At 46.5% G+C, this 27,370-nt stretch overlaps 2 protein-coding genes across 2 annotated transcripts in view; one reads left to right on the top strand and one right to left on the bottom strand.

Annotated features, from left to right (window-relative positions):
* The window catches only part of asns (asparagine synthetase), a gene marked incomplete at its 3' end in the record, with an annotated part of 22,967 nt that extends 22,558 nt beyond the window's left edge, over positions 1-409 (top strand). The window contains exon 12 of the mRNA XM_080516477.1: positions 197-409. Within this exon, the coding sequence (XP_080372603.1) occupies positions 197-409 (213 nt within the window). The remainder of the gene's footprint in view (positions 1-196) is intronic.
* A 672-nt stretch (positions 410-1,081) lies between these two features.
* Positions 1,082-3,648, bottom strand: tac1 (tachykinin precursor 1; the record flags this gene model as incomplete). The annotated part of the gene is made up of 5 exons (XM_080516526.1): positions 3,452-3,648; positions 2,218-2,323; positions 2,034-2,057; positions 1,324-1,380; positions 1,082-1,128 (listed from the first exon to the last, which is right to left on the bottom strand). The coding sequence occupies exons 1-5, from the start codon at positions 3,542-3,544 to the stop codon at positions 1,082-1,084; spliced, it is 327 nt and encodes a 108-aa protein (XP_080372652.1). The 5' UTR covers positions 3,545-3,648.
* Between the last annotated feature and the right edge of the window lie 23,722 nt (positions 3,649-27,370).

Here is a 27,370-nt window from a genome sequence, read left to right as displayed (position 1 = left end):
TTGCTACTGTGGAAACCCTGAAGCTATTTAGAATGTAGCATATAGCATGGTGAATATAGCGTGGGGCACGCCTAAAGTTACAGCTCATCCAGGCTTTGAAATTGATCAATTTCATGTAGTTCCACTGATCAATGGATCTACCGTTTATCGTCTGCATGACAATGGAAGTTAATTTTGTGTGTGTGTGTGTGTCCAGGTCTCTGAGGACCAGCTGATCCAGGCCCCCCAGCTGTTCCCTCACAATCCCCCCCAGTCCAGAGAGTCCTTCTACTACCGCCAGGTATTTGAAAGGAAGTACCCCAACCGGTCCATTTGGATCCCCTGGTACTGGATGCCCCGTTGGACCCAGGCCACCGACCCCTCAGCCCGGACTCTGTCCCTGTATAGTCCAGACCCTGTCCCTGTATAGTCCAGACCCATGAAATCAATAAATTTGATTGAATCTGACACTGCTGTATTTGTGTGTGTGTGTGTGTGTGTGTGTGCTCAGCTGTTACATAATGAATACCTGTAATAAAACATTAGTGACTATGACGACTGGTGAAGTCAGCAATAATCATCCTGGCTGATGCTGGTGTTCAATAATGATCTGATCACCTTGGGAGGTAATCCTACATAGAGACCGACCCCCCCCCCAGTACTTGACTTCACCACACGATCTCCTTCCTCCTCCAGTCACCAGACGACAAGTTGCATGTTGAACAAACAAAATCCTTTTAATATCAAACCACCAACAGAGTGAGGAAACACTTGGGACCCTCCCTGAGACCCTAAAGACCCCCCCACTCCCCCGAGACCCTGAAGAACCCCTCTGAATCCCCCGAGACCCCTCAGAACCCATGAAACCAAGAACAAAGAAGTCCCCCGAAACTCCCTAAGACCTGGAACCCCCTTCAGGTCCCATAGCCCCCCCCCCCCCCCCCCCCCCCCCCACAGTACAACGCTGCTGCATGACTGCAACATGAAAACAAAGTTTTTATTGGACGAACAGCTACACACAGGAAACCAAACAATACCGAGTAAATCAACATCAGGCTGCGCCTCCTGGGGGTGGGGGCCGGGGGGGTGGGGGCCGGGGGTGTTAGCGGCGACGGTCATATGTCTGTATTGTGCTCCACTCATAGGAATCTGCAGGAAGGAAACACACCGTCACTTCACACATGCTGATGGTTTTGTGTGTGTCTGTGTGTGTGTGTGTGTGTGTGTGTGTGTGTGTGTGTGTGTGTGTGTGTGTGTGTGTGTGTGTGTGTGTGTGTGTGTGTGTGTGTGTGTGTGTGTGTGTGTGTGTGTGTGTGTGTGTGTGTGTGTGTGTGTGTGTCTCACCAGGCTCCTCTTCACTCCGTTTTCCCATCAGCCCCACAAAAGAGTTGATTTTATGTCCTTGAGAGGAAAAACACAATAATCAATTCAGTTTGAGTGCCAAGCCCCCCCCCCCCCCCCCCCCCCCCCCCCGAACAATTCAGCTCTGCCCCACCTGAACCCCCCTGGAATAATTCAGTTAATGTCCATCCCCCCAACCCCACCATGATGAGTGACTTGGCTTGCATCCAAGGAATAAATCACTCACACACACACACACACACACACACACACACACACACACACACACACACACACACACACACACACACACACACACACACACACACACACACACACACACACACACACACACCATTAGAGCCTGTGAGAACATTTCATTGCTTTAAACCACTGAATCACTGTCCTGTGTAATCAGGTGGAGTGCTGGATTTAACCCCCCCCCCCCCCCCCCCCCCCCCCCCCAGAGCACCAGCTTCATTCCACTGCGTCCACCATCAATCGTATTACATCTGGACAACTTCTTCTCCGTTTCAGTTTGCATTGTGTTGCAATAGATCCCACATTCTCTGTTATCATCACAAGTTTTAGTATCATACCATGTTTTCTGATATTAGGGTCATGTTTAGGGTCCATGTCCAGTTTAGGGTCATGGTTCGGTTTAGGGTCAGGGGTTAGGGTAAAGGTCAGATTTAGGGTCAGGCCCTACTTACGCTTTCGGGTAATCTGTGCGTTGGCTGTGATCAAGCAGAGAGAAAAGTTGGTTAGAAAATCCAGAGAATTAGTGGACAAATTAATGTTAAAAAATCAATCATGGAGGGATGAATGAATGATGAATGGATGATGAATGAATGATGAATGGATGATGAAAGGGTGGATGGATGAATGACTCTTCACCCATGGAGCGCTTCCTGCCCATCAGACCGATGAACTGATGAGGCCGCGGCTTCCTCGTCATCCTCAGCAGCATCTGGTTCAGCAGGTTGTTGGACAGCAGCTCGTCCTGCAGAGACAGAGACCAGGTCACCTTGGGGGGGGGCACTTGGGGGGGGGGGGTAGGTTTCCTCCAGACTTCAGTTGCTGGATGACACGATGGAACGACTCACAAAGTCACACTGAACGTGATCTTCATCACAATGAAACATTAACCACAGGAAGAGGAGGAGGAGAAAGAAAAAGGAGGATGAGGAGTAAGTAAAATGAAAAGGGGGAGGAGTAAGAGGGAAAACGTGAAGGAGGAGAAGGAGCCCACTACAGCACAATAATGTGCTGTAGTGTAGAAGGAGCACGACGACAAGGGAAATGGAGGAGGAGGTAGAGCAGGAAGAAGAGGAGCAGGAGGAAGAGGAGGTAGAAGAGGAGGAAGAGGAGCAGGAGAAGGAGCAGGAGGAAGAGAAGGTAGAAGAGGAGGAAGAGGAGCAGGAGAAGGAGCAGGAGGAAGAGGAGGTAGAAGAGGAGGAAGAGGAGCAGGAGAAGGAGCAGGAGGAAGAGGAGGTAGAAGAGGAGGAAGAGGAGCAGGAGAAGGAGCAGGAGGAAGAGAAGGTAGAAGAGGAGGAAGAGGAGCAGGAGAAGGAGCAGGAGGAAGAGGAGGTAGAAGAGGAGGAAGAGGAGCAGGAAGAAGAGGAGGAGCAGGAGGAAAAGGAGGATGAGAAGGAGCAGGAGGAAAAGGGAAAAGGAGGAGATGGAGAAAGGAGGAAAAGGAGTTGGAAGAGAAGGAGCAGGAGGAGGCGTAGGAAGAAGAGGAGAGGAGGGAGGAGGAGAAGGACGGGGAGAGAACAATGGATGAGGATGAGGTGGACGATTTCGATGAGGAGGAGGATTTTCAGTCGGTCAATTATGACACACACACACACAACACACACACACACACACACACACACACAACACACACACACACACACACACACACACACACACACACACACACAGAGAGTATTGAGTAATTCATTGTAGTAATTTGATAACTTACAAACGACCAAAAGATGAACATTTTGCCTTTTTTCTAAGCTTGATTTAATAAACACGTTTGTTTGTAAATCAAGTTATTTGATCTCTTTTACTGAAACGAAATTAAATTACTTTGCTCCGTTACTAATCAGTAACGGAGCAAAGTGATTTGACAGTGTCCCACCTGGTTCTGCAGGCTCCATTCTCCTGGTTGTTCCGTCCAAACTTCTGCTGCTGCCAAGAAAACCACGAAAAGCTGCAAAATCACGAGCTTCATGGTGACGCCGGAAACCCGGACACCGGGGACCGACCGGGACACCGGGAGACCGACCGATACACCGACCGGGACACCGGGAGATCAGGACACCGAGAGACCGACCGGGATACGGGGACACCGGGAGCGTGTGCGTGTGTCCACGAACCGTGCGCACGCTGTTCCTTCACCTCTGCCTTGTGTCCCAGAGCCCCGTGCGCGCTCCTATATAGCTCCGAGCTACGTTGCCTAGTAACGCCGTTACAGTACTCTGATTACTCAGCCCAGTCACCAGGAAGTTTTCACGTCACACAACTTCTGTGAGCAGGAGGAGGAGGGGGAGTGATTACCAAGTCCGGCTCCACCCCCAATCCAACACCACCCTCAGCAGGAGGAGGCGTGGTTAACACTTCACCAACCTCCACCCTATTCAACCAACTCCTCCCTTCCCAAACCCTACTCCACCTTCTCCACACTGACCACCCAAGTCCACCCACCTCCACCTTCTCCACACTGACCACCCAAGTCCATCCACCTCCATCCTCCAGCACTCAACACCACCTCCACCCCTCTTTCTTTCAGTGTGGGTCGGTTTCGGCCTAGTCCTGCAGTAACAACCTAGTCCTGCAGTTATAGCCTGGTTCTACAGAAAAAACCTGTTCCTGCAGTAACAGTCTGGTTCTACAGAAAAAAAAACCTGTTCCTGTAGTAACAGTCTGGTTCTACAGAAAAAAAACCTGTTCCTGTAATAACAGTCTGGTTCTACAGAAAGAACCTGTTCCTGTAGTAACAGTCTGGTCCTTAAGTAAGACCCTGATTCTACATAAATAACCTGTTCCTGCATTAACAGTCTGGTTCTACAGAAAAAAAAACCTGTTCCTGCAAAAACAGTCTGGTTCTACAGAAAAAAAACCCTGTTCATATAGTAACAGTCTGGTTCTACAGAAAAAAAAAACCCTGTTCCTGCAGTAACAGCCTTGTGTGGCAGTAACAGTCAGATCCTGCAGTGACAGTCAGGTCCTGCAGTAACAGTCTGGTTCTGCAGTGACAGTCAGGTCCTGCAGTAACAGTCTGGTTCTGCAGTGACAGTCTGGTTCTGCAGTGACAGTCAGGTCCTGCAGTAACAGTCTGGTTCTGCAGTGACAGTCAGGTCCTGCAGTAACAGTCTGGTTCTGCAGGAAAAAAAAACCCTGTTCATATAGTAACAGTCTGGTTCTACAGAAAAAAAAAACCCTGTTCCTGCAGTAACAGCCTTGTGTGGCAGTAACAGTCAGATCCTGCAGTGACAGTCAGGTCCTGCAGTAACAGTCTGGTTCTGCAGTGACAGTCAGGTCCTGCAGTAACAGTCTGGTTCTGCAGTGACAGTCTGGTTCTGCAGTGACAGTCAGGTCCTGCAGTAACAGTCTGGTTCTGCAGTGACAGTCAGGTCCTGCAGTAACAGTCTGGTTCTGCAGTAACAGTCAGGTCCTGCAGTGACAGTCAGGTCCTGCAGTAACAGTCTGGTTCTGCAGTAACAGTCAGATCCTGCAGTAACAGTCAGATCCTGCAGTGACAGTCAGGTCCTGCAGTAACAGTCTGGTTCTGCAGTAACAGTCAGATCCTGCAGTGACAGTCAGGTCCTGCAGTAACAGTCTGGTTCTGCAGTGACAGTCAGGTCCTGCAGTAACAGTCTGGTCCTGCAGTAACAGTCAGATCCTGCAGTGACAGTCAGGTCCTGCAGTAACAGTCTGGTCCTGCAGTAACAGTCAGATCCTGCAGTGACAGTCAGGTCCTGCAGTAACAGTCAGGTCCTGCAGTGACAGTCAGGTCCTGCAGTAACAGTCAGATCCTGCAGTGACAGTCAGGTCCTGCAGTAACAGTCAGGTCCTGCAGTGACAGTCAGGTCCTGCAGTAACAGTCAGATCCTGCAGTGACAGTCAGGTCCTGCAGTAACAGTCTGGTCCTGCAGTAACAGTCAGATCCTGCAGTGACAGTCAGGTCCTGCAGTAACAGTCTGGTCCTGCAGTAACAGTCAGATCCTGCAGTGACAGTCAGATCCTGCAGTGACAGTCAGGTCCTGCAGTAACAGTCTGGTTCTGCAGTGACAGTCAGGTCCTGCAGTAACAGTCTGGTTCTGCAGTGACAGTCAGGTCCTGCAGTAACAGTCTGGTTCTGCAGTGACAGTCAGGTCCTGCAGTAACAGCCCTTCATTTTGAGCTTTTCTTAAGGTGACAGAGGAGGTGATAGAGGTGACAGAAGTGATAAAGTGGGTGATAGAGGTGATAGAGTAGATAACAGAGAAGCAGATAGAGATGATAGAGGAGGTGATAGAGGTGATAGAGAAGATAATAGAGAAGCAGATAGAGTTGATAGAGGAGGTGATAGAGGTAGTGGAGATGATAGAGCAGGGGATAGAGATGATAGGAGGTGGGGTTTTATCTCCTGTCAGATTGACTATTGTAACGCCCTACTCTCTGGTCTCCCCGAGAAAACTTCATCAAGTTACTACAACTTTTACAAAACTCTGCTGCACGAGTGCTGACGAGGACCAGAGGGCAGGCCCACATCACGCCTATTTTAAAATCGCTGCATTGACTACCTGTTCGCTTCAGATTCGACTTTAAGGTTCTTTTATTAGTTTTGAAGTGTCTTAACGGTTTTGCACCCTCCTATTTATCCGACCTGCTTTTCCCATAGCGACCCTCATGGGCCCTGAAGTCCTCTGGCACCGGCCTTTTAATTGTCCCTCAAACGAGGACCAAGACACACGGGGAGGCTGGTTCAGCTCCTATGGTCCCCGTTTGTGGAACAGCCTGCCGGGGAACCTCAGGGCTGCAGAGTCCGTTGAGGTTTTTAAAAAAGGGTTAAAAACTTACCTTTTTAATCAGGCTTTTAACTGATTTTTATGTATGTGTATGTTTTTATATATGTATGTACATATGTAGTTATGTATTTTATCAATGTATTTATCTATTTTTATTTACTTTAACCATTATCTAATTCTAAAAAAAATCAAATCAGTTGTATTCTTTCTCATGGCTCTTCTTTCCATTAGCTGAAAAATAAATATAAATAAATAAAATACAAAAATCTATGGCACACAGACAAAACAATACTTCCTTCAAAGAAAAATCACGTCTTGTAGAAACAAATGTAAATATTTAACTGAATTAAAAACTAAAAACACTTTAATGCTCTGTGACGCTCACTGGTCTAAGACTGAGCCTGACACTTGGTGGTGTTGGGATCTCACAGGACCACAGAAAGTTGGTTCATTTTTGGTTAGAGACAATATTCATTTGTCATGAGACGCAGTCATGACATGAATTCTGACCCAGGAATGTGATTCACATCACACCCAGTGGGGGTGCGGGACATTCTCCAGGACTCCCCCCCCCTTTCTGCTCACAAGACTCTTCCCCCATGCATTCAGCCAGTCACTGATTGGTTGAAGCTCTCAGGCTTTGACACCTCTGAAGTCACACGTGGACAAAAGGCTTTCAGCCAGCCTCCATTCAGAGACTCTTGCAAAGCAAACTCCAAGGAGGTGAGTTGCTGGAGAGCAGCTCATCCAGCGTTAGCACACAGCTAACACCAGAGGCCTGGGGGCCTCCACTCCTCTCTTGCAAGACTAAACTCCGAGGAGCAGGAAAACCATCACAGACCTGAGCGACCAGCTCCTCAGTCTGGACAAAAGGAACAACCAGGAGCTGCAAAGAAGGACTCCTGAAACATCAACTTCATCTTCTTCTCCTCAGCCTGCAGAACCAGCAACCACAGTTAGCAGGAGGTGCTAACTACAGGAGAAGACACCAGCTTCCCTCCAGCAGGACAACAACTGAACTCCTTCAAGGAAGTGCTAACAACAACTGGGCTTTACCTGAGATTAGTTAAACCTGATGCTATGATAGAACTGTTTAACTTTCATGAAGATGTGTTGATTCTGTTACAGTGATTGAGTTCTATAGATAATGATATTAGGAGCAGTTATCAACCTGTAAACCAACGTTAGCTCTGCCACAGACACAGGGTCTGCATGCTAATCTTTGCTTTACTAACTAGTTAACTCACAATCCTACACATATCACATCAAAGACAACATCACACAGTAACTGAACACCATCTGACGACTCCTGATGTTTTACAAGACAAGTCTCATTCACATCAACTCATTCTAGAAATGGTCCTTTAGCAGAGACACACAGGAAGCAGATGCTACGGCTAGCTTCTATTGTTCCATTGCTATCAGCACATGGTGGAGACCCAGGACAGACTTCCTGTTCTCTGACAACCTCCATTTGGAATGTAGTTTCTTGTGATCCGCCATCTTGTTTTGTAGTTCCATCACACGTCACACACACACACTCCCTCCAACTCTCTCTCTCTCTTTCCTCGCCACACACACATGCACCTACACACACCCAGCTGTATATAGGTAGCTAGAATCTGTGTTTTATTTGTTTTCATTGTTAATAAATAGAATTTTGGGAATCATACTTGCTGTGTTATTAATGAGCACAAAGGAGAATGAAATGTCGACCTCTTCTGTGTCAAGAACTCCAAAATCCTTCAAGCTTTACTGTTTATTCTGGTAATTGTAATTAATTTAACTATTAATTCAAATTCCTGATTAACTGTTTAGTATATCTTATGAGACTGATAGAACTGAATTGACTGTCATTTCCTGTTAAGACAGGTGGAGCTCCGAGGTATCTGATACACATCAGATTACATTTCAATAACATTATTAATAACTACCTTTGATAATTATTAATCATTATCGATAGCCAACCAAAACATAAATAGTGATCCATATGAGGTAGTAAATCCCTACAGTGGTGTCTCATCTTTTGTACAAGTTCATCAATGTCCGGGGTCAGGCTCTGAGCTGAGGAAATCCTCAGGATTGGTTGAAGGTGTTCATCAGTAAGACAGCGCCTATGTGATCTTTTATTTCACTTCATCAAAGAGAACAGTTGTTCACACAGGTATGAGCTGCCAAACATAGAGAGCGTCTGAGCAGCTTGGATGTGCAGCTAAGGCAATGTGTCAGGGATGAAACGTGCAAACTCAGCTGCACCTACTCTCTCATATTTCTTCCTCAGTGTGTCATTGCACTGGAGCTCAATCAACTCCATTTGGAGGTTTGGTGGTGCTCTTTCCGTGTCAACTCCAAAAGGATTGGCGAGCAGTTCAAACCTGCTTTTTTGAGCCTCAAAGTCAGCAAATCGGCGTCAGAAGTCGGCGGCAAGTATGTTGAGTTTATCAGCAAACTGTGCACTCGGGAACACAGTGGTCGAGAGCTTCTCTTTCATGGTCTGTGATAAGTAAATTTGTACTTTATACTTGGTATAATGGGAATTAACATTTTGCAAGTTATCGTTGATTCATGCATGTTTGTGTTGTTTGCTGCTTTACGCCTGCCAGGCCACGAGTCATTGTACCTTGTACTTTTGAGAAGATATTTTAATGGCGCCGCTCTGAGACGTCTTCAAGGTCTCTGGCCTTCCGGCTGGAAGAAGATCTTATCTTATAGCGTTCCTACCTTCTCAGCTCACATAGAAGCATACTTACACACACCAGTGTTAACCTTGCTTTGTTGTATCATGGAATAAGAATGTAACCGCTTACTTCAACATTGGGAATAAAAGCGGGCAGCAGAGGGAAGAACGGCACAGATCGATGAACGAGCTGTCAGGTGACTTCGCTCTCTGCCCTTGAGCAAGCATTTTGATTGTTTTGACTATTATTGCTCTGGATACTGGGGTTGTCTCTTTTCTATCATTCTAGCAGGTTTTTCACCTAACAGTCTGACAGCTGGGAAAGTGGCTCAAGTTTTCTTTCCGCATCTGCGTCTCCCACAGACTCAGCTTGGTTTTAAACGCCTTCACTGGATGTGGTCTGATTGGCTGGTCTGCCCAGCTGGGGGGATCTGTGGGGCGGCGCACTCTGTGGTTAGAAGTTGTGCCGCCCCCAGTGTGGACGGCCCAAAATGTTGAGTATGAAGTGGTAGAGGTGAAAAAGATGGTAGAGAAGGTGATAGAGGAGGTGATAGAGATGATAGAGATGGTTGAGGAGGTGCTGGAGGAGGTGATACAGGAACAAGACTTGGACCAGGCCCAGGATCAAAATCACGACCAAGACCAGGACCAGGACGAGGACCAGGAACAAGACCAGGAACATGACCAAGAAAAAACCAGGACGGGGACCATGACTAGGACCAGGACCAGGACCAGGACCAGGGCTGAAGAGGTGATTGATCTCCTCGGTGAAGCAGAGAACCTGAGGTAACACGGTCAGAGGTTCAAGGCCACTGTGATTTGGTGGTGAGGTCAGAGGTCACCTGATGCTGAGGTCAGAGGTCACATGGTGCTGAGGCCACAGGTCACCTGGTGATAAGGTAAAAGGTCACTCTATGCTGAGGTCGAAGGTCACTGTCACTTGTTGATGAGGTCACTGCCACTTGGTGATGAGGTCACTGTCACTTGGTGATGAGGTCACTGTCACTTGGTGATGAGGTCAGAGGTCACCTGGTGATGAAGTCAGAGGTCACCTGGTGCTGAGGTCACCTGGTGCTGAGGTCAGCGGTGTCAGCTAACTGGAAATAATAGTGAATATAGTATTTAGTCAGTAAAACGACTTGAAGCTCCAGAGATGAGGAGCAGCTTATCGGTGGCGGCGCCAGATATTATTTTCTGCTGGTGTTCTGGTGAGCTTGATGGTTCAGTGATGGTGCTGTGGGGATCTCTCGTTAATTCCTACTGTAGCACCAACAACATGCGCACTGCACCACGTTTAGTGTGTGTGTGCACATACAGGAAACGCTCTGCTATTTAAAACAACATTATGCAACACAATACGTAAGATTGTGCCAGAGTGATGAAAGGTTTACAAGCCTGACACTGAAACACACCACTGAATGGAGACTTTAACACCAGCATGTCACTGATGGAGCCTCAACAGCAGCAGGAAGCAAAACATAAGCTGCAAGTTTTCAATTTGGCCTCACACACAAAGACACTCACTCTTGCTGCCAGTCAACAAAACCTCCACTCAAAGAAAATATTAGGTTCAATGGATCTAATAATAATGGTGGTTTAGATCCGAATTCTGATTCCTGGTTATCTCTATGGCAATAATCATCACTCGCCATTTCGGTTGTTGCGTTTGAGAGTGAAGGCATCAATAGTTATGTCCCTTTTTCTTTTTTTGTTTTTTGCAAAAAGCGCTTAATGCTTTATTACAATATTTCAGTTCCGCCGTCACCAAGAAAATGCGCTCTCAATAACAGGGAGTTACAAGTGCAAAGGTTAATGGATCTGCTGCGCTGATTGGCTAAATCACATTAACTGCTTTTTAGTTGAAAATAAATAAATAAGTACATACATGATTTATTGGTGTGTTTATTAACAAACAACAAATGATAATGCTCACATAAAAAAAGTCTGAATAAACCACTTAAAAAAAAAACCAACATATATTTCTTGGGAGTGCTATGGCTATCCCAGGGGGAGCCACAGCGCCTCCCATACTACTGTTGGGATCTCACAGGACCACAGAAAGTTTGTTCATTTCTGGGAAAGACAATATTAATTTGTCCTGATACACAGTCATGACATATGAATTCTGACCCAGGAATGTGATTGTCTTTCGCACCCAGTGGGGGGGGGGGCCTTCTGCAGGACCATCCTACCCCCCTTTCTGCTCACAAGACTCTTCCCCCAGGTATTCAGCCAGTCACTGATTGGTTGAAGCTCCCAGGATTTGACACCTCTGAATCCACACGTGGAACAAAAGGGCTGCAAAGCCAGTCTACTCGCTCTCTTGTCCTAAGACTGGACTCCGAGTAGGAGGGTTGCTGAAGAGCTGCTTCCCATCAGCTCAACTCACCCAGCGTTAGCATACAGCTAACACCAGAGGCCTGCAACCAGGGCCTTCACTCCTCAACTCCTCTGCTGACCCACCACGAGGGTCAGACCTTCCCCTGGTCCAGAGACCAGCACCCAGAGTCTGATCTCCCATCAAGCAGGAAAACCAACCAGTTCCTCCAGGACGGACCAGGGAAACGACGCCTCACAGAACTTCTTTGTGTTTTTCCTGAACAAGCAGGAAAACCATCCCAGACCTGAGCGACCAGCTCCTCAGTCTGGACAAAAGGAACAACCAGGAGCTGCAAAGAAGGACTCCTGAAACATCAACTTCATCTTCTTCTCCTCAGCCTGCTGAACCAGCAACCACAGTTAGCAGGAGGTGCTAACTACAGGAGAAGACACCAGCTTCCCTCCAGCAGGACAACAACCGAACTCCTTCAAGGAAGTGGGAACAACAACTGGGCATTACCTGAGATTAGTTACAGTTTTTGTCAATCACTTTGAGACTAGTTTCAGAACCTTGATGTCATTTTTCACAACTCTAGATACAAAACTCACAACAGTCAACACTTGTATCACAGATTGTCCAATGTTCAATACATTGCATTGTTTCTTCGTATCTTTAAAGAAAGCTTGCACTCACACAATAATTGGTTCAAATAACTACTTTATCCTGAAATACCATAGAGACATTTCTTTAAATCACACACACACACACAACATACACACAATGCCACTGTTTAGTCATTCGTACAACCATTAAATATTGTAGTACAAAATATGTGATACATGTTTCATCCTGTGCTTCACGTAATGTCATTGTACGTAAAATGACTAGTAGAGAGAACACCACAGACAGTGGAATCAGTTTCAGTTGAACAAAGGTGAAATGTATTGATGAATACAAACTCAATGACAACACAAGTTGAATGAAAGTAACAATTACTGTAACAAAAAAAAGTCCTGCAAAACAAACTGATGTGTTCCACACCTGGATACTGTACAGTAAGGAAATATTAAAGCTAAACAAAGGAACAATCACTGGTCATCCCCATCAACCCTGTCTTGTGGATTGGGCCACAGGTTCTCATCCACATCTGTTAACATCTTTTCATTTGCCAAACATCTTGGAAAGAACCTACGTGTCTGGTGAATCCAGGCCTGAACCTGGGCTGCTGTGATGTCATCACATCGTCCCTGGCCTGCAGAAGGTCACTTGTGATGTCATCACATTGTCCCTGGCCTGAAGAAGGGTCACTTGTGATGTCATCACATTGTCCCTGGCCTGAAGAAGGTCACTTGTGATGTCATCACATTGTCCATGGCCTGAAGAAGGTCACTTGTGATGTCATCACATCGTCCATGGCCTGAAGAAGGTCACTTGTGATGTCATCACATTGTCCCTGGCCTGAAGAAGGTCACTTGTGATGTCATCACATTGTCCATGGCCTGAAGAAGGTCACTTGTGATGTCATCACATTGTCCATGGCCTGAAGAAGGTCACTTGTGATGTCATCACATTGTCCCTGGCCTGAAGAAGGGTCACTTGTTGATGTCATCACATTGTCCCTGGCCTGAAGAAGGTCACTTGTGATGTCATCACATTGTCCATGGCCTGAAGAAGGTCACTTGTGATGTCATCACATTGTCCATGGCCTGAAGAAGGTCACTTGTTGATGTCATCACATTGTCCCTGGCCTGAAGAAGGTCACTTGTGATGTCATCACATTGTCCCTGGCCTGAAGAAGGTCACTTGTGATGTCATCACATCGTCCATGGCCTGAAGAAGGTCACTTGTGATGTCATCACATCGTCCATGGCCTGAAGAAGGTCACTTGTGATGTCAACACATTGTCCCTGGCCTGAAGATGGGTCACTTGTGATGTCATCACATCGTCCATGGCCTGAAGAAGGTCACTTGTTGATGCGGATGCCGATCATATACTTTGCACCTCCATGTGGAGAAAAACTCCTCAATGGGGTTACAGTAAGGAAAGGAGAGTATGGGGGCAAGTACACAGTGAGGAACTGTGGATGGGCCTGAAACCATGTCTGCACCAGAGGAGCATGGTGGAACCTGACGTAGTCCCTGAAACCATGCCTGCACCAGAGGAGCATGGTGGAACCTGACGTAGTCCCTGAAACCATGCCTGCACCAGAGAAGCATGGTGGAACCTGACGTAGTCCCTGAAACCATGCCTGCACCAGAGGAGCATGGTGGAACCTGACGTAGTCCCTGAAACCATGCCTGCACCAGAGGAGCATGGTGGAACCTGACGTAGTCCCTGAAACCATGCCTGCACCAGAGAAGCAAGGTGGAACCTGACGTAGTCCCTGAAACCATGCCTGCACCAGAGGAGCAAGGTGGAACCTGACGTAGTCCCTGAAACCATGCCTGCACCAGAGAAGCAAGGTGGAACCTGATGTAGTCCCTGAAACCATGTCTGCACCAGATGAGCATGGTGGAACCTGACGTAGTCCCTGAAACCATGCCTGCACCAGAGGAGCATGGTGGAACCTGACGTAGTCCCACACAATGACATCAATTACACCAACAGCTCTACAGAGTAGAGTTCCTGTAGCTCATCAAGAAATGCAAGGATCTCTGCATTGTATGCACCAATCAGAGATCTACGCCCTACCACACCATCTTCTGATATCGCCGCACACATACTGATGTTGCCCCCCCCCCCCCACCACCCCCAACCCCCCCCCAACCCCCCCCCCCCCCCCCCTCCCCCTCGTCCAGGTGCTTGTACGGTGGCCCGCTGGCCAATTACTGTAAATCTCTCCCTCTCCTCCTTGTCTTGGCAGGTTGAAGCCTGCTGAATCCACAAACAAAAAATTGTGATAGTTTTCATCTGCATCCAGGACGTCACCCTCTGTGTACAAGAAGACATGTTGGAAAGAGGATTACTGTACAGTACTGATTATAGTACTATGATGTACAGTATTGATTATAGTACTATGACGGGGAATATTTCACAAACAAGCATCATGAAACTGAACATACCTGAACAAACTCAATCCTCATGCTCCACTCTGTCTGCATTTCTTTCAAAAGGCACATGGTACAACAGTTTGAGGGACACCTGGTGTCTTTTCAGAACACGTGCAAAGGTGTGCAAACTGATGTCTTCCACATTCCTGAAGAGATCTTCATGGTCCAGGATGTTCTGTCTGATTTCTCTCAGCCTAAAGTCATTTCTGTCTGGACCATGTTGACCACAGCGTTCCTGTTCCTCAGTGAGGAGTTTACCTCCACTACTGGTTCCTGTTCCTCAGTGAGGAGTTTACCTCCACTACTGGTTCCTGTTCCTCAGTGAGGAGTTTACCTCCACTACTGGTTCCTGTTCCTCAGTGAGGAGTTTACCTCCTCTACTGGTTCCTGTTCCTCAGTGAGGAGTTTACCTCCACTACTGGTTCCTGTTCCTCGGTGAGGAGTTTACCTCCACTACTGGTTCCTGTTCCTCAGTGAGGAGTTTACCTCCACTACTGGTTCCTGTTCCTCAGTGAGGAGTTTACCTCCACTACTGGTTCCTGTTCCTCAGTGAGGAGTTTACCTCCACTACTGGTTCCTGTTCCTCAGTGAGGAGTTTACCTCCACTACTGGTTCCTGTTCCTCAGTGAGGAGTTTACCTCCACTACTGGTTCCTGTTCCTCAGTGAGGAGTTTACCTCCACTACTGGTTCCTGTTCCTCAGTGAGGAGTTTGCCTCCACTACTGGTTCCTGTTCCTCAGTGAGGAGTTTACCTCCACTATTGGTTCCTGTTCCTCAGTGAGGAGTTTACCTCCTCTACTGGTTCCTGTTCCTCAGTGAGGAGTTTACCTCCACTACTGGTTCCTGTTCCTCAGTGAGGAGTTTACCTCCTCTACTGGTTCCTGTTCCTCAGTGAGGAGTTTACCTCCTCTACTGGTTCCTGTTCCTCAGTGAGGAGTTTACCTCCTCTACTGGTTCCTGTTCCTCAGTGAGGAGTTTACCTCCACTATTGGGTCTCGTCTCAATTCTGTCATCATACTGTAGAACACATTTTACAGTAATAGTCACATTTCCTACTCTGTGCTGCACATTGGCATGCAGTGTACAATAATTTGACAATTACAGTAAGAGTACTACAGTACTATACTGTAAAGTTTACTGTAGTACAGTGTACAATAACTTGACAATGACAGTAAGAGTACTACAGTACTATACTGTAAAGTTTACTGTAGTACAGTGTACAATAACTTGACAATGACAGTAAGAGTACTACAGTACTATACTGTAAAGTTTACTGTAGTACAGTGTACAATAACTTGACAATGACAGTAAGAGTACTACAGTACTACACTGTAAAGTTTACTGTAGTACAGATGAACACTCACTGGTTCTCATTGTAGAAAGTTCTCATGATTGAGGCCACAGTTGATCTTCTAAGGTTTGGTTGTATCATTCTTGCTGCCTCAGTCATTGTCATGTCATGATTGATAACATGATCAACAACCATTTCTTGTATCCAAGAAATTGAAAAAAGTGCATTTTGATCATTGGTTGTGAGTTTTGTATCTAGAGTTGTGAAAAATGACATCAAGGTTCTGAAACTAGTCTCAAAGTGATTGACAAAAACTGTATTGTATTTTTTCAAGAAGCAATGCAATGAAATTCATCATGAGCAACTGTTTGTCATACCCTGTGTGTGTGTGTGTGTGTGTGTGTGTGTGTGTGTGTGTGTGTGTGTGTGTGTGTGTGTGTGTGTGTGTGTGTGTTTTGAAGGACAGGTGCAGGTTGAACTATTTTTCCATCCTGGCTTCAAACCGATTCACGTCGTGATTCAGTCCTGTCGACCTTCAAACCTGAGAATCTATTTCCTCTGTGTGTGTGTGTGTGTGTGTGTGTGTGTGTGTGTGTGTGTGTGTGTGTGTGTGTGTGTGTGTGTGTGTGTGTCCTTCACATTGAGGAGTGAACAATAAAAGGGTGAAGTTGACAGTATGAAGTGGAGACGCTGGCTGTTGATGGGTTTATTTGAACGCCTCTCACAGTGCTGTTCACAGTGGCGTCCACAATGGTGTTCACAGTGGCGTTCAAAGTGTTGTTCACAGTGGCGTTCAAAGTGTTGTTCACAGTGGCGTTCACAATGGTGTTCACAGTGGCGTCCACAATGGTGTTCACAGTGGCGTTCAAAGTGACATTCACAGTGGTGTTCACAGTGTTGGAGGTTGGTAGTGTAGGGGTTTCTTACCTCATATGGATCACTATTTATGTTTTGGTTGGCCATCGACAATGATGAATAATTATCAAAGATATTTAATAATGTTATTGAAATGTAATCTGATCTGTATCAGAACCTAGGAGCTCCACCAGTCTTACAGTTTTTGTCAATCACTTTGAGACTAGTTTCAGAACCTTGATGTCATTTTTCGCAACTCTAGATACAAAAGTCACAACCAATGATCAAAATGCACTTTTTTTCAAAACTCTAACACTTTTTGTCACATAAACCAAAGATCATGTGTCCATTGAACTTTAATCACCGGTTCAAAATGACACAACTTAACATCACAGGACAATCATTTCAAAATGCCATTCACACATTATATTTCTAATGACTGTCTATTCATTTCATTACAATATTCTAACTATCAATTGATACAACTACTCAAAATGACAAGTAACTGTTGCATGTTAAAGCATAGTCTTGGAAACTGAGGATGAGCATGTTCAGATCATGACATTTTCAGGATGATGACAATGATTGACACGACCTGTGACACCAATTCATTACTGATGATTGATCTGACCTTGTCGTATGACAGTAAGGAAGTGACATCCACAACAACATATGTAGTGATACAACATGGAGCAGGCAGGTGGGCACCATAGAGGTCAAGTAGGAGGAGGAGGAGGAGGAAGAGGAGGTAGAAGAGGAAGAGGAGGAAGAAGAGGAAGAGGAGGAAGAGGAGGAAGAAGAGGAAGAGGAAGAAGAGGAAGAAGAGGAGGAAGAGGAGGAAGAGGAGGAAGAAGAGGAAGAGGAGGAAGAGGAGGAAGAGGAGGAAGAAGAGGAAGAGGAGGAAGAGGAGGAAGAGGAGGAAGAAGAGGAAGAGGAGGAAGAGGAAGAAGAGGAGGAAGAGGAGGAAGAAGAGGAAGAGGAGGAAGAAGAGGAAGAGGAGGAAGAGGAAGAAGAGGAGGAAGAGGAGGAAGAAGAGGAAGAGGAGGAAGAGGAAGAAGAGGAAGAAGAGGAGGAAGAGGAGGAAGAGGAGGAAGAAGAGGAAGAGGAGGAAGAGGAAGAAGAGGAGGAAGAGGAGGAAGAAGAGGAAGAGGAGGAAGACGTGGTCAAAGGAATGGCAGAGGACAAGCACCCAGTTTGAGAGGTGTCCATGGTCCCGTTGAGACATGTGGGGGGACGGGGTCGAGGACAAGCACCCAGTTTGAGAGGTGTCCATGGTCCCGTTGAGACATGTGGGGGGACGGGGTCGAGGACAAGGACCAAGACAGCAGCAGCAAAGAGTCTCAATGAGATTAGAGCAATGGTTGTTGATCATGTTATCAATCATGACATGACAATGACTGAGGCAGCAAGAATGATACAACCAAACCTTAGAAGATCAACGTGGCCTCAATCATGAGAACTTTCTACAATGAGAACCGCTGAGTGTTCAGCTGTACTACAGTAAACTTTACAGTATAGTACTGTAGTACTCTTACTGTCATTGTCAAGTTATTGTACACTGTACTACAGTAAACTTTACAGTATCGTACTGTAGTACTCTTACTGTCATTGTCAAGTTATTGTACACTGTACTACAGTAAACTTTACAGTATCGTACTGTAGTACTCTTACTGTCATTGTCAAGTTATTGTACACTGTACTACAGTAAACTTTACAGTATAGTACTGTAGTACTCTTGCTGTCATTGTCAAGTTATTGTACACTGCATGCCAATGTGCAGCACAGAGTAGGAAATGTGACTATTACTGTAAAATGTGTTCTACAGTATGATGACAGAATTGAGACTCGACCCAATAGTGGAGGTAAACTCCTCACTGAGGAACAGGAACCAGTAGTGGAGGTAAACTCCTCACTGAGGAACAGGAACCAGTAGTGGAGGTAAACTCCTCACTGAGGAACAGGAACCAGTAGTGGAGGTAAACTCCTCACTGAGGAACAGGAACCAGTAGTGGAGGTAAACTCCTCACTGAGGAACAGGAACCAGTAGTGGAGGTAAACTCCTCACTGAGGAACAGGAACCAGTAGTGGAGGTAAACTCCTCACTGAGGAACAGGAACCAGTAGTGGAGGTAAACTCCTCACTGAGGAACAGGAACCAGTAGTGGAGGTAAACTCCTCACTGAGGAACAGGAACCAGTAGTGGAGGTAAACTCACTGAGGAACAGGAACCAGTAGAGGAGGTAAACTCCTCACTGAGGAACAGGAACCAGTAGTGGAGGTAAACTCCTCACTGAGGAACAGGAACCAGTAGTGGAGGTAAACTCCTCACTGAGGAACAGGAACCAGTAGTGGAGGTAAACTCCTCACTGAGGAACAGGAACCAGTAGTGGAGGTAAACTCACTGAGGAACAGGAACCAGTAGTGGAGGTAAACTCCTCACTGAGGAACAGGAACCAGTAGTGGAGGCAAACTCCTCACTGAGGAACAGGAACCAGTAGTGGAGGTAAACTCCTCACTGAGGAACAGGAACCAGTAGTGGAGGTAAACTCCTCACTGAGGAACAGGAACCAGTAGTGGAGGTAAACTCCTCACTGAGGAACAGGAACCAGTAGTGGAGGTAAACTCCTCACTGAGGAACAGGAACCAGTAGTGGAGGTAAACTCCTCACTGAGGAACAGGAACCAATAGTGGAGGTAAACTCCTCACTGAGGAACAGGAACCAGTAGTGGAGGTAAACTCCTCACTGAGGAACAGGAACCAGTAGAGGAGGTAAACTCCTCACTGAGGAACAGGAACCAGTAGTGGAGGTAAACTCCTCACTGAGGAACAGGAACCAGTAGAGGAGGTAAACTCCTCACTGAGGAACAGGAACCAATAGTGGAGGTAAACTCCTCACTGAGGAACAGGAACCAGTAGTGGAGGTAAACTCCTCACTGAGGAACAGGAACCAGTAGAGGAGGTAAACTCCTCACTGAGGAACAGAAACACTGTGGTCAACATGGTCCAGACAGAAATGACATTAGGCTGAGAGAAATCAGACAGAACATCCTGGACCATGAAGATCTCTTCAGGAATGTGGAAGATATCAGTTTGCACACCTTTGCACGTGTTCTGAAAAGACACCAGGTGTCCCTCAAACTGTTGTACCATGTGCCTTTTGAAAGAAATGCAGACAGAGTGGAGCATGAGGATTGAGTTTGTTCAGGTATGTTCAGTTTCATGATGCTTGTTTGTGGAAAATTCCCCATCATTGTACTGTAATCAATACTGTACATCATAGTACTGTAATCAATACTGTACATCATTGTACTGTGATCAATACTGTACATCATTGTACTATAATCAATACTGTACAGTAATCCTCTTTCCAACATGTCTTCTTGTACATAGAGGGTGACGTCCTGGATGCAGATGAAAATGATCCTAAATTTGTGTTTGTGGATTCAGCAGGCTTCAACCTGCCAAGACAAGGAGGAGAGGGAGAGAATTACAGTAATTGGCCAGCGGGCCACCGTACAAGCACCTGGACGAGGGGGGGGGGGGGGGGGGGGGGGCAACATCAGTATGTGTGCGGCGATATCAGAAGATGGTGTGGTAGGGCGTAGATCTCTGATTGGTGCATACAATGTAGAGATCCTTGCACTTCTTGATGAGCTACAGGAACTCTAGTCTGCAGAGCTGTTGGTGTAATTGATGTCATTGTGTGGGACTACGTCAGGTTCCACCATGCTCCTCTGGTGCAGGCATGGTTTCAGGGACTACGTCAGGTTCCACCATGCTCCTCTGGTGCAGGCATGGTTTCAGGGACTACGTCAGGTTCCACCTTGCTTCTCTGGTGCAGACATGGTTTCAGGGACTACGTCAAGTTCCACCACGCTCCTCTGGTGCAGACATGGTTTCAGGGACTACGTCAGGTTCCACCATGCTCCTCTGGTGCAGACATGGTTTCAGGGACTACGTCAGGTTCCACCATGCTCCTCTGGTGCAGACATGGTTTCAGGGACTACGTCAGGTTCCACCATGCTCCTCTGGTGCAGACATGGTTTCAGGGGCTACGTCAGGTTCCACCATGCTCCTCTGGTGCAGGCATGGTTTCAGGGACTACGTCAGGTTCCACCATGCTCCTCTGGTGCAGGCATGGTTTCAGGCCCATCCACAGTTCCTCACTGTGTACTTGCCTCCATACTCTCCTTTCCTTACTGTAACCCCATTGAGGAGTTTTTCTCCACATGGAGGTGCAAAGTATATGATCGGCATCCGCATCAACAAGTGACCTTCTTCAGGCCATGGACGATGTGATGACATCACAAGTGACCTTCTTCAGGCCAGGGACAATGTGATGACATCACAAGTGACCTTCTTCAGGCCATGGACAATGTGATGACATCACAAGTGACCTTCTTCAGGCCAGGGACAATGTGATGACATCACAAGTGACCTTCTTCAGGCCATGGACAATGTGATGACATCACAAGTGACCTTCTTCAGGCCAGGGACAATGTGATGACATCACAAGTGACCTTCTTCTGGCCAGGGACAATGTGATGACATCACAAGTGACCTTCTTCAGGCCATGGACGATGTGATGACATCACAAGTGACCTTCTTCAGGCCAGGGACAATGTGATGACATCACAAGTGACCTTCTTCAGGCCATGGACGATGTGATGACATCACAAGTGACCTTCTTCAGGCCATGGACAATGTGATGACATCACAAGTGACCCTTCTTCAGGCCAGGGACAATGTGATGACATCACAAGTGACCTTTTTCAGGCCATGGACGATGTGATGACATCACAAGTGACCTTCTTCAGGCCATGGACAATGTGATGACATCACAAGTGACCCTTCTTCAGGCCAGGGACAATGTGATGACATCACAAGTGACCTTCTTCAGGCCAGGGACAATGTGATGACATCACAGCAGCCCAGGTTCAGGCCTCGATTCACCAGACACGTAGCTTCTTTCCAAGATGTTTGGCAAATGAAAAGATGTTAACAGATGTGGATGAGAACCTGTGGCCCAATCCACAAGACAGGGTTGATGGGGATGACCAGTGATTGTTCCTTTGTTTAGCTTTAATATTTCCTTACTGTACAGTATCCAGGTGTGGAACACATCAGTTTGTTTTGCAGGACTTTTTTTTGTTACAGTAATTGTTACTTTCATTCAACTTGTGTTGTCATTGAGTTTGTATTCATCAATACATTTCACCTTTGTTCAACTGAAACTGATTCCACTGTCTGTGGTGTTCTCTCAACTAGTCATTTTACGTACAATGACATTACGTGAAGCACAGGATGAAACATGGATCACATATTTTGTACTACAATATTTAATGGTTGTACGAATGACTAAACAGTGTGTGTATGTTGTGTGTGTGTGTGTGATTTAAAGAAATGTCCCTATGGTATTTCAGGATAAAGTAGTTATTTGAACCAATTATTGTGTGAGTGCAAGCTTTCTTTAAAGATATGAATAAACAGTGCAATGTATTGAACATTGGACAGTCTGTGATACAAGTGTTGACTGTTGTGAGTTTTGTATCTAGAGTTGGGAAAAATGACATCAAGGTTCTGAAACTAGTCTCAAAGTGATTGACAAAAACTGTAATCATTTTACAATGACATTACGTGGAGCACAGGATGAATCATGTATTTTGTACTACAATATTTAATGGTTGATCAAAATTGCAGGAAAAATGTATAAACACAGTAAACATAAATTATGTAGTAAAAAGTAATTGTCACATCTTTTCACTCCTAAAATCTGTCTGACTTTTGATTCCTTCAGCATTCCCATTTCATACAGAGTTTATTTGAGGTTAACTATTTGTGTGGACCTAAATACATACATTTCAATTGTAGGGTGCCGGTTAAATGAGTGTGCATGTATGTTCTGAAACATTTGGCTTCCATGTGACTTAATGCTGGCCTTTAATTGGCTACATAAAGATTCTCCTCAGGGCGCAGAGAGCTGCTCCCTAGGCCAATCAACGCTTTTTGTCGTTCTTCATCCAATCTGATTAATTCATCATGACACTTGTCAATCAAAGTCACGTCCCTGGCAGCGTATCGCGCTTGAGTGACTCAAACATACGGACGCAAACTGAAGAATGGGACAGTGACAAGACAGGAGACAATGGCGGCAGAAAAACAAAATCAGTAATTTACAAAAAAATCCTTTCACAAGGTGTTCCCTGGAGGAAAAAAGCAGAAAAAGGAGTTTTACCAGATTTAAAAATCCAACAGCAGGCAGGTGACCATGGACGGAGTTACATCTGGTGCATCTCCTGCAATCTTTACGCTAAACACAGTTGGCGAGCTGGGTGTGAGGTTAGCAATGCTTGTTATTGCCTGCCCTGTCTGCTTTTTCCAAATACTGAAGTTTATTGGACATCAATGGGGGGAAAGAGACCTGAAACATCTCTCTGAAAAATGTAAACGGCATGAAAGTAGCTGTAGCCATACTTGACAACAGCATGAAGCTAAGGTTTTTCGGCAGAGGTAGCTTTGTTGAACAATGATGAGGGCTATAGAGTTGGCATGAGAAGACACAATGAAGAGGTCACAAAAAAAAACGTCACATACTATCCAGAATAATAGGCTGTGTGAAATGTTGTGGGGCCTTTGAGTTGGCTTTACGTGACCATGATGAGAGCAAGATCTCTGTTAACCTTGGGATGTTTCATGGGTTGGTGGATTATGTTGCCTCTCTGGATGGAGCTTTGAGAGAGCACCTTGATACCAACACTGTCTTTAACGGTACTTCAAAAACTGTACAAAATGAGCTCCTGGACTGGACGCTGTCTGTAACAAGGGAGCAAATAATCAAAGAGTGTTTTTTTAATCAATCCAGGCAGATGAAATAACAGATGTTTCAATACAGTCCCAACTTGTACTAGTACTAGTATTAGTACTAGTACAAGTTGAAAATGAGAATTTTTTTCTCTGACCTGGGTGGATTTGGCAGCTTATTTTCGAGATCACCATTCAAGGTTTTGAGAACAAATGAGACTTAGGTGACCCATGGCTGAGGAAGGCAGTGGCTCTCTGCCAGCACAGAGACATCAGGTACTCAGTTCAGAGGACCGTCAAAGGGTTGTACTAGAGGTGAGTCTATGTTAGAGAAATCTGTTGTAGTCCATGTTTCATTGGAGGTTGTAATATTTATTAGAGGAAAAATGTGCTTTCACTGTCATTTTGCAGCGATGTTACAGCCTGTCCAATCACCACTATTATTTCTGGGGGATTTTTAATGACAATGAAAATTGTTAAAAAATTATATCAAATCATTTCACAATTGCAGTAGTCAAAATAAGAGCAAGATATTTTTCCCCCCAAAGCAACAGAGGGTAACAGTGTCACCACAATTGCCTAAATTTATTACATATTGTTTTTTTTCTCAATATATTTTTGTATTCATTCACTGTGTAGGTCTGCAACACCACTCTGGGACACACCAAGGAGCTTCTTCACAGACCATCTTGTCTGTGCAACCTTGTTGCAGGGGAACAGGTTTGAGGAGCATCACAGGTCACATCCTGAAGCTGCACTGCACAGCACTTTGAAGGCCTACTCAAAGCTGCATGGAAGCAACCTGAAGCCAGAACTCGGTCTCATCTACAGCCAAGAAGAGTTCAGATCCTGTTGTGGTGCTGGGGATCTTTTCCTATTCCAAGAGGTCTTTTCAGAAACTGTAAGTCTTTAAAAGATCATCATCAGCACACTCCTGACCACAGCAGAAGCTGAGAGGTGCTTCTCAACCTTGAAGAGAGTAAAAACTTTTCACAGAAACACCATGACCCAGGAGAGGCTTAGTGTACTGGCCATGCTCTCCATGGAAGAGACTTGTTTGGGAAATGACAGATTTGAATCAGAAAGTCATTGAAAATTTGCTGGCCTGAAGGAGAGGAGAGCAAAATGTATGTTGAAGCAGTTTATTGTGATGTTGTAATACCCGCCCTGCAATGTGACACCCCCACCCCCTCCCGAATTGTATTTTTTGCCACCAGCCGCCACTGAGTATGGTAGCATGGTGGCAGTATGGCGGCAGTATGGCAGCAGTATGGTGGGAGTATGGTGGGAGTATGGCAAAATTATGGTGGCAGTATTGCGGCAGCATGGCAGCGGTATACCGAAAGTATGGAAGTATTATTACAGTGTGGCAGTATGGCAGCAGTATTGCAGTATGGCAGCAGTATAGCAGTATGGCAGCAGTATTGCAGTATGGCAGCAGTATTGCAGTATGGCAGCAGTATAGCAGTATGGCAGCAGTATTGCAGTATGGCAGCAGTATAGCAGTATGGCAGCAGTATTGCAGTATGGCAGCAGTATTGCAGTATGGCAGCAGTATAGCAGTATGGCAGCAGTATAGCAGTATGGCAGCAGTATTGCAGTATGGCAGCAGTATAGCAGTATGGCAGCAGTATTGCAGTATGGCAGCAGTATTGCAGTATGGCAGCAGTATAGCATCAGCCCGTCTACATAACCTGACGTGTGTTGGTGTCCTGGTTCTTCCAGCTGGTGTGTACTGGTTCCTCCAACTGGTTTCAGTCTGGAGAGAACCAGAAGAAGTTCAGAAACACTTTCCCCACCAGATGACATCATGTTCCACCTTCACATTTCTTCGTGAGGAAACTTCCTCATTGTTTTCCTTCATCTTGGAAACATTCTGGATCCTGATCCGCAGGACTCTCTCAGGCCTGTGTCTTCACTTCCTGGAGCTTCTGTCCTGCTTGTTGACAGAAAGCTCTTCATTTCCTGTCGGAACGATGCCACAGCTGTTTGGTTTACTGACCAAACAGAGCAGCCATTCCTTTTTTTTTTTTTTTTTTTAAATTAAAAAAACACATTTTTAAATACATTACAGTCATTCCAATTTGCTTTTATAGAGAAAATAGAAAAGCCCAACATATCCACATGAGCAGCAGGTGTGTTTGTGACTGTGGAAAGAAAAACTCCCCCAACAGGAGAAACTTTGTAGAAACCAGAGTCAGAGGTGGAGGAATTCTGCTGACCGGTTGGGGTGAAAGGATGGAGGAGGGGAGAGGAGAGGAGAGGAGAGGAGAGGAGAGGAGAGGAGAGGAGAGGAGAGGAGAGGAGAGGAAAGACAGAGATAGACTGGGTGGGGAGATACATACAATACCCTTGTTAGTGCTAAATAAAAACATTTAAAAAAATACAGTAATCGCAGTGATCCAAATATTTTTGAGATTAAACCGGCCTGAGCAACAACAGAGCAAAAACCAAAATAATCACAAGAATGATAACAAAAGCAAAAACAAAAAGGATGCAAAAAAAGAACAAAAAAAAGAAAAGAAAAAAGAAAAAAAACAACCTCCCCCCCAAAAAACAAAAAAACAACAACAACATGATTTTGATAATTGACAGAACAATAGAAGAAAATAAGAAACATCAGCAGCAAATCGTCAATGAGGAGTGGAAGTGTGTGTGTGTGTGTGTGTGTGTGTGTGTGTGTGTGTGTGTGTGTGTGTGTGTGTGTGTGTGTGTGTGTGTGTGTGTGTGTTTGTCGTCTGGATGTGAATGGAACTGTTGTGGGGGGGCCCGCAGTACCCCCCCGGGGCCACCAGGGCCGGACGCCGCCACTCCGGCACCCAGCAGCCAACCGGATCCAGGGAGGCCCCGACAAACCCCCCCGGAGAGCCACGCCCCAACCCGGAAGGCACCAGTCGGAGTGCCCCCCACTCCCCAGGCCGCCAGCCAGGCCCCCACCAGGCCACTACGGGATCTTGTCCTCCACCAGTCCAACTGTGAATAGGGAGGGAGAACCACTACCCAGCCCCCCCGGAGGTGCCACACCTGAGCGAGCGTGCCCCCCGCACTCCAGCCGCACTCACCCCGGGACACGGCGGGACCACAGCGGGAGGTGCTGGGGGGAGCCCCAAGACGACACCCATACTTATATATAGAATACACACCCCCACACACACAAACACACGCAGACACTTACACACACCCACACGCAGGTGGGTGTGCAGGTCCTGGACAGTGAGGCAGTCCACTGGTCTCTGGTACTGCAGGTCCTGGACAGTAAGGCAGTCCACTGGTCTCTGGTACTGCAGGTCCTGGACAGTAAGGCAGTCCACTGGTCTCTGGTACTGCAGGTCCTGGACAGTGAGGCAGTCCACTGGTCTCTGGTACTGCAGGTCCTGGACAGTGAGGCAGTCCACTGGTCTCTGGTATTGCAGGTCCTGGACAGTGAGGCAGTCCACTGGTCTCTGGTACTGCAGGTCCTGGACAGTAAGGCAGTCCTCTGGTCTCTGGTACTGCAGGTCCTGGACAGTAAGGCAGTCCACTGGTCTCTGGTATTGCAGGTCCTGGACAGTGAGGCAGTCCACTGGTCTCTGGTACTGCAGGTCCTGGACAGTGAGGCAGTCCACTGGTCTCTGGTACTGCAGGTCCTGGACAGTGAGGCAGTCCACTGGTCTCTGGTACTGCAGGTCCTGGACAGTGAGGCAGTCCACTGGTCTCTGGTATTGCAGGTCCTGGACAGTAAGGCAGTCCACTGGTCTCTGGTATTGCAGGTCCTGGACAGTTAGGCAGTCCACTGGTCTCTGGTACTGCAGGTCCTGGACAGTAAGGCAGTCCACTGGTCTCTGGTACTGCAGGTCCTGGACAGTGAGGCAGTCCACTGGTCTCTGGTACTGCAGGTCCTGGACAGTGAGGCAGTCCACTGGTCTCTGGTATTGCAGGTCCTGGACAGTGAGGCAGTCCACTGGTCTATGGTATTGCAGGTCCTGGACAGTGAGGTAGTCCACTGGTCTCTGGTATTGCAGGTCCTGGACAGTAAGGCAGTCCACTGGTCTCTGGTACTGCAGGTCCTGGACA

This window comes from Blennius ocellaris (genome assembly GCF_963422515.1).
Source record: "Blennius ocellaris genome assembly, chromosome: 20".
NCBI lineage: Eukaryota > Metazoa > Chordata > Actinopteri > Blenniiformes > Blenniidae > Blennius > Blennius ocellaris.
This window is presented reverse-complemented; position numbering and strand designations above follow the sequence as displayed.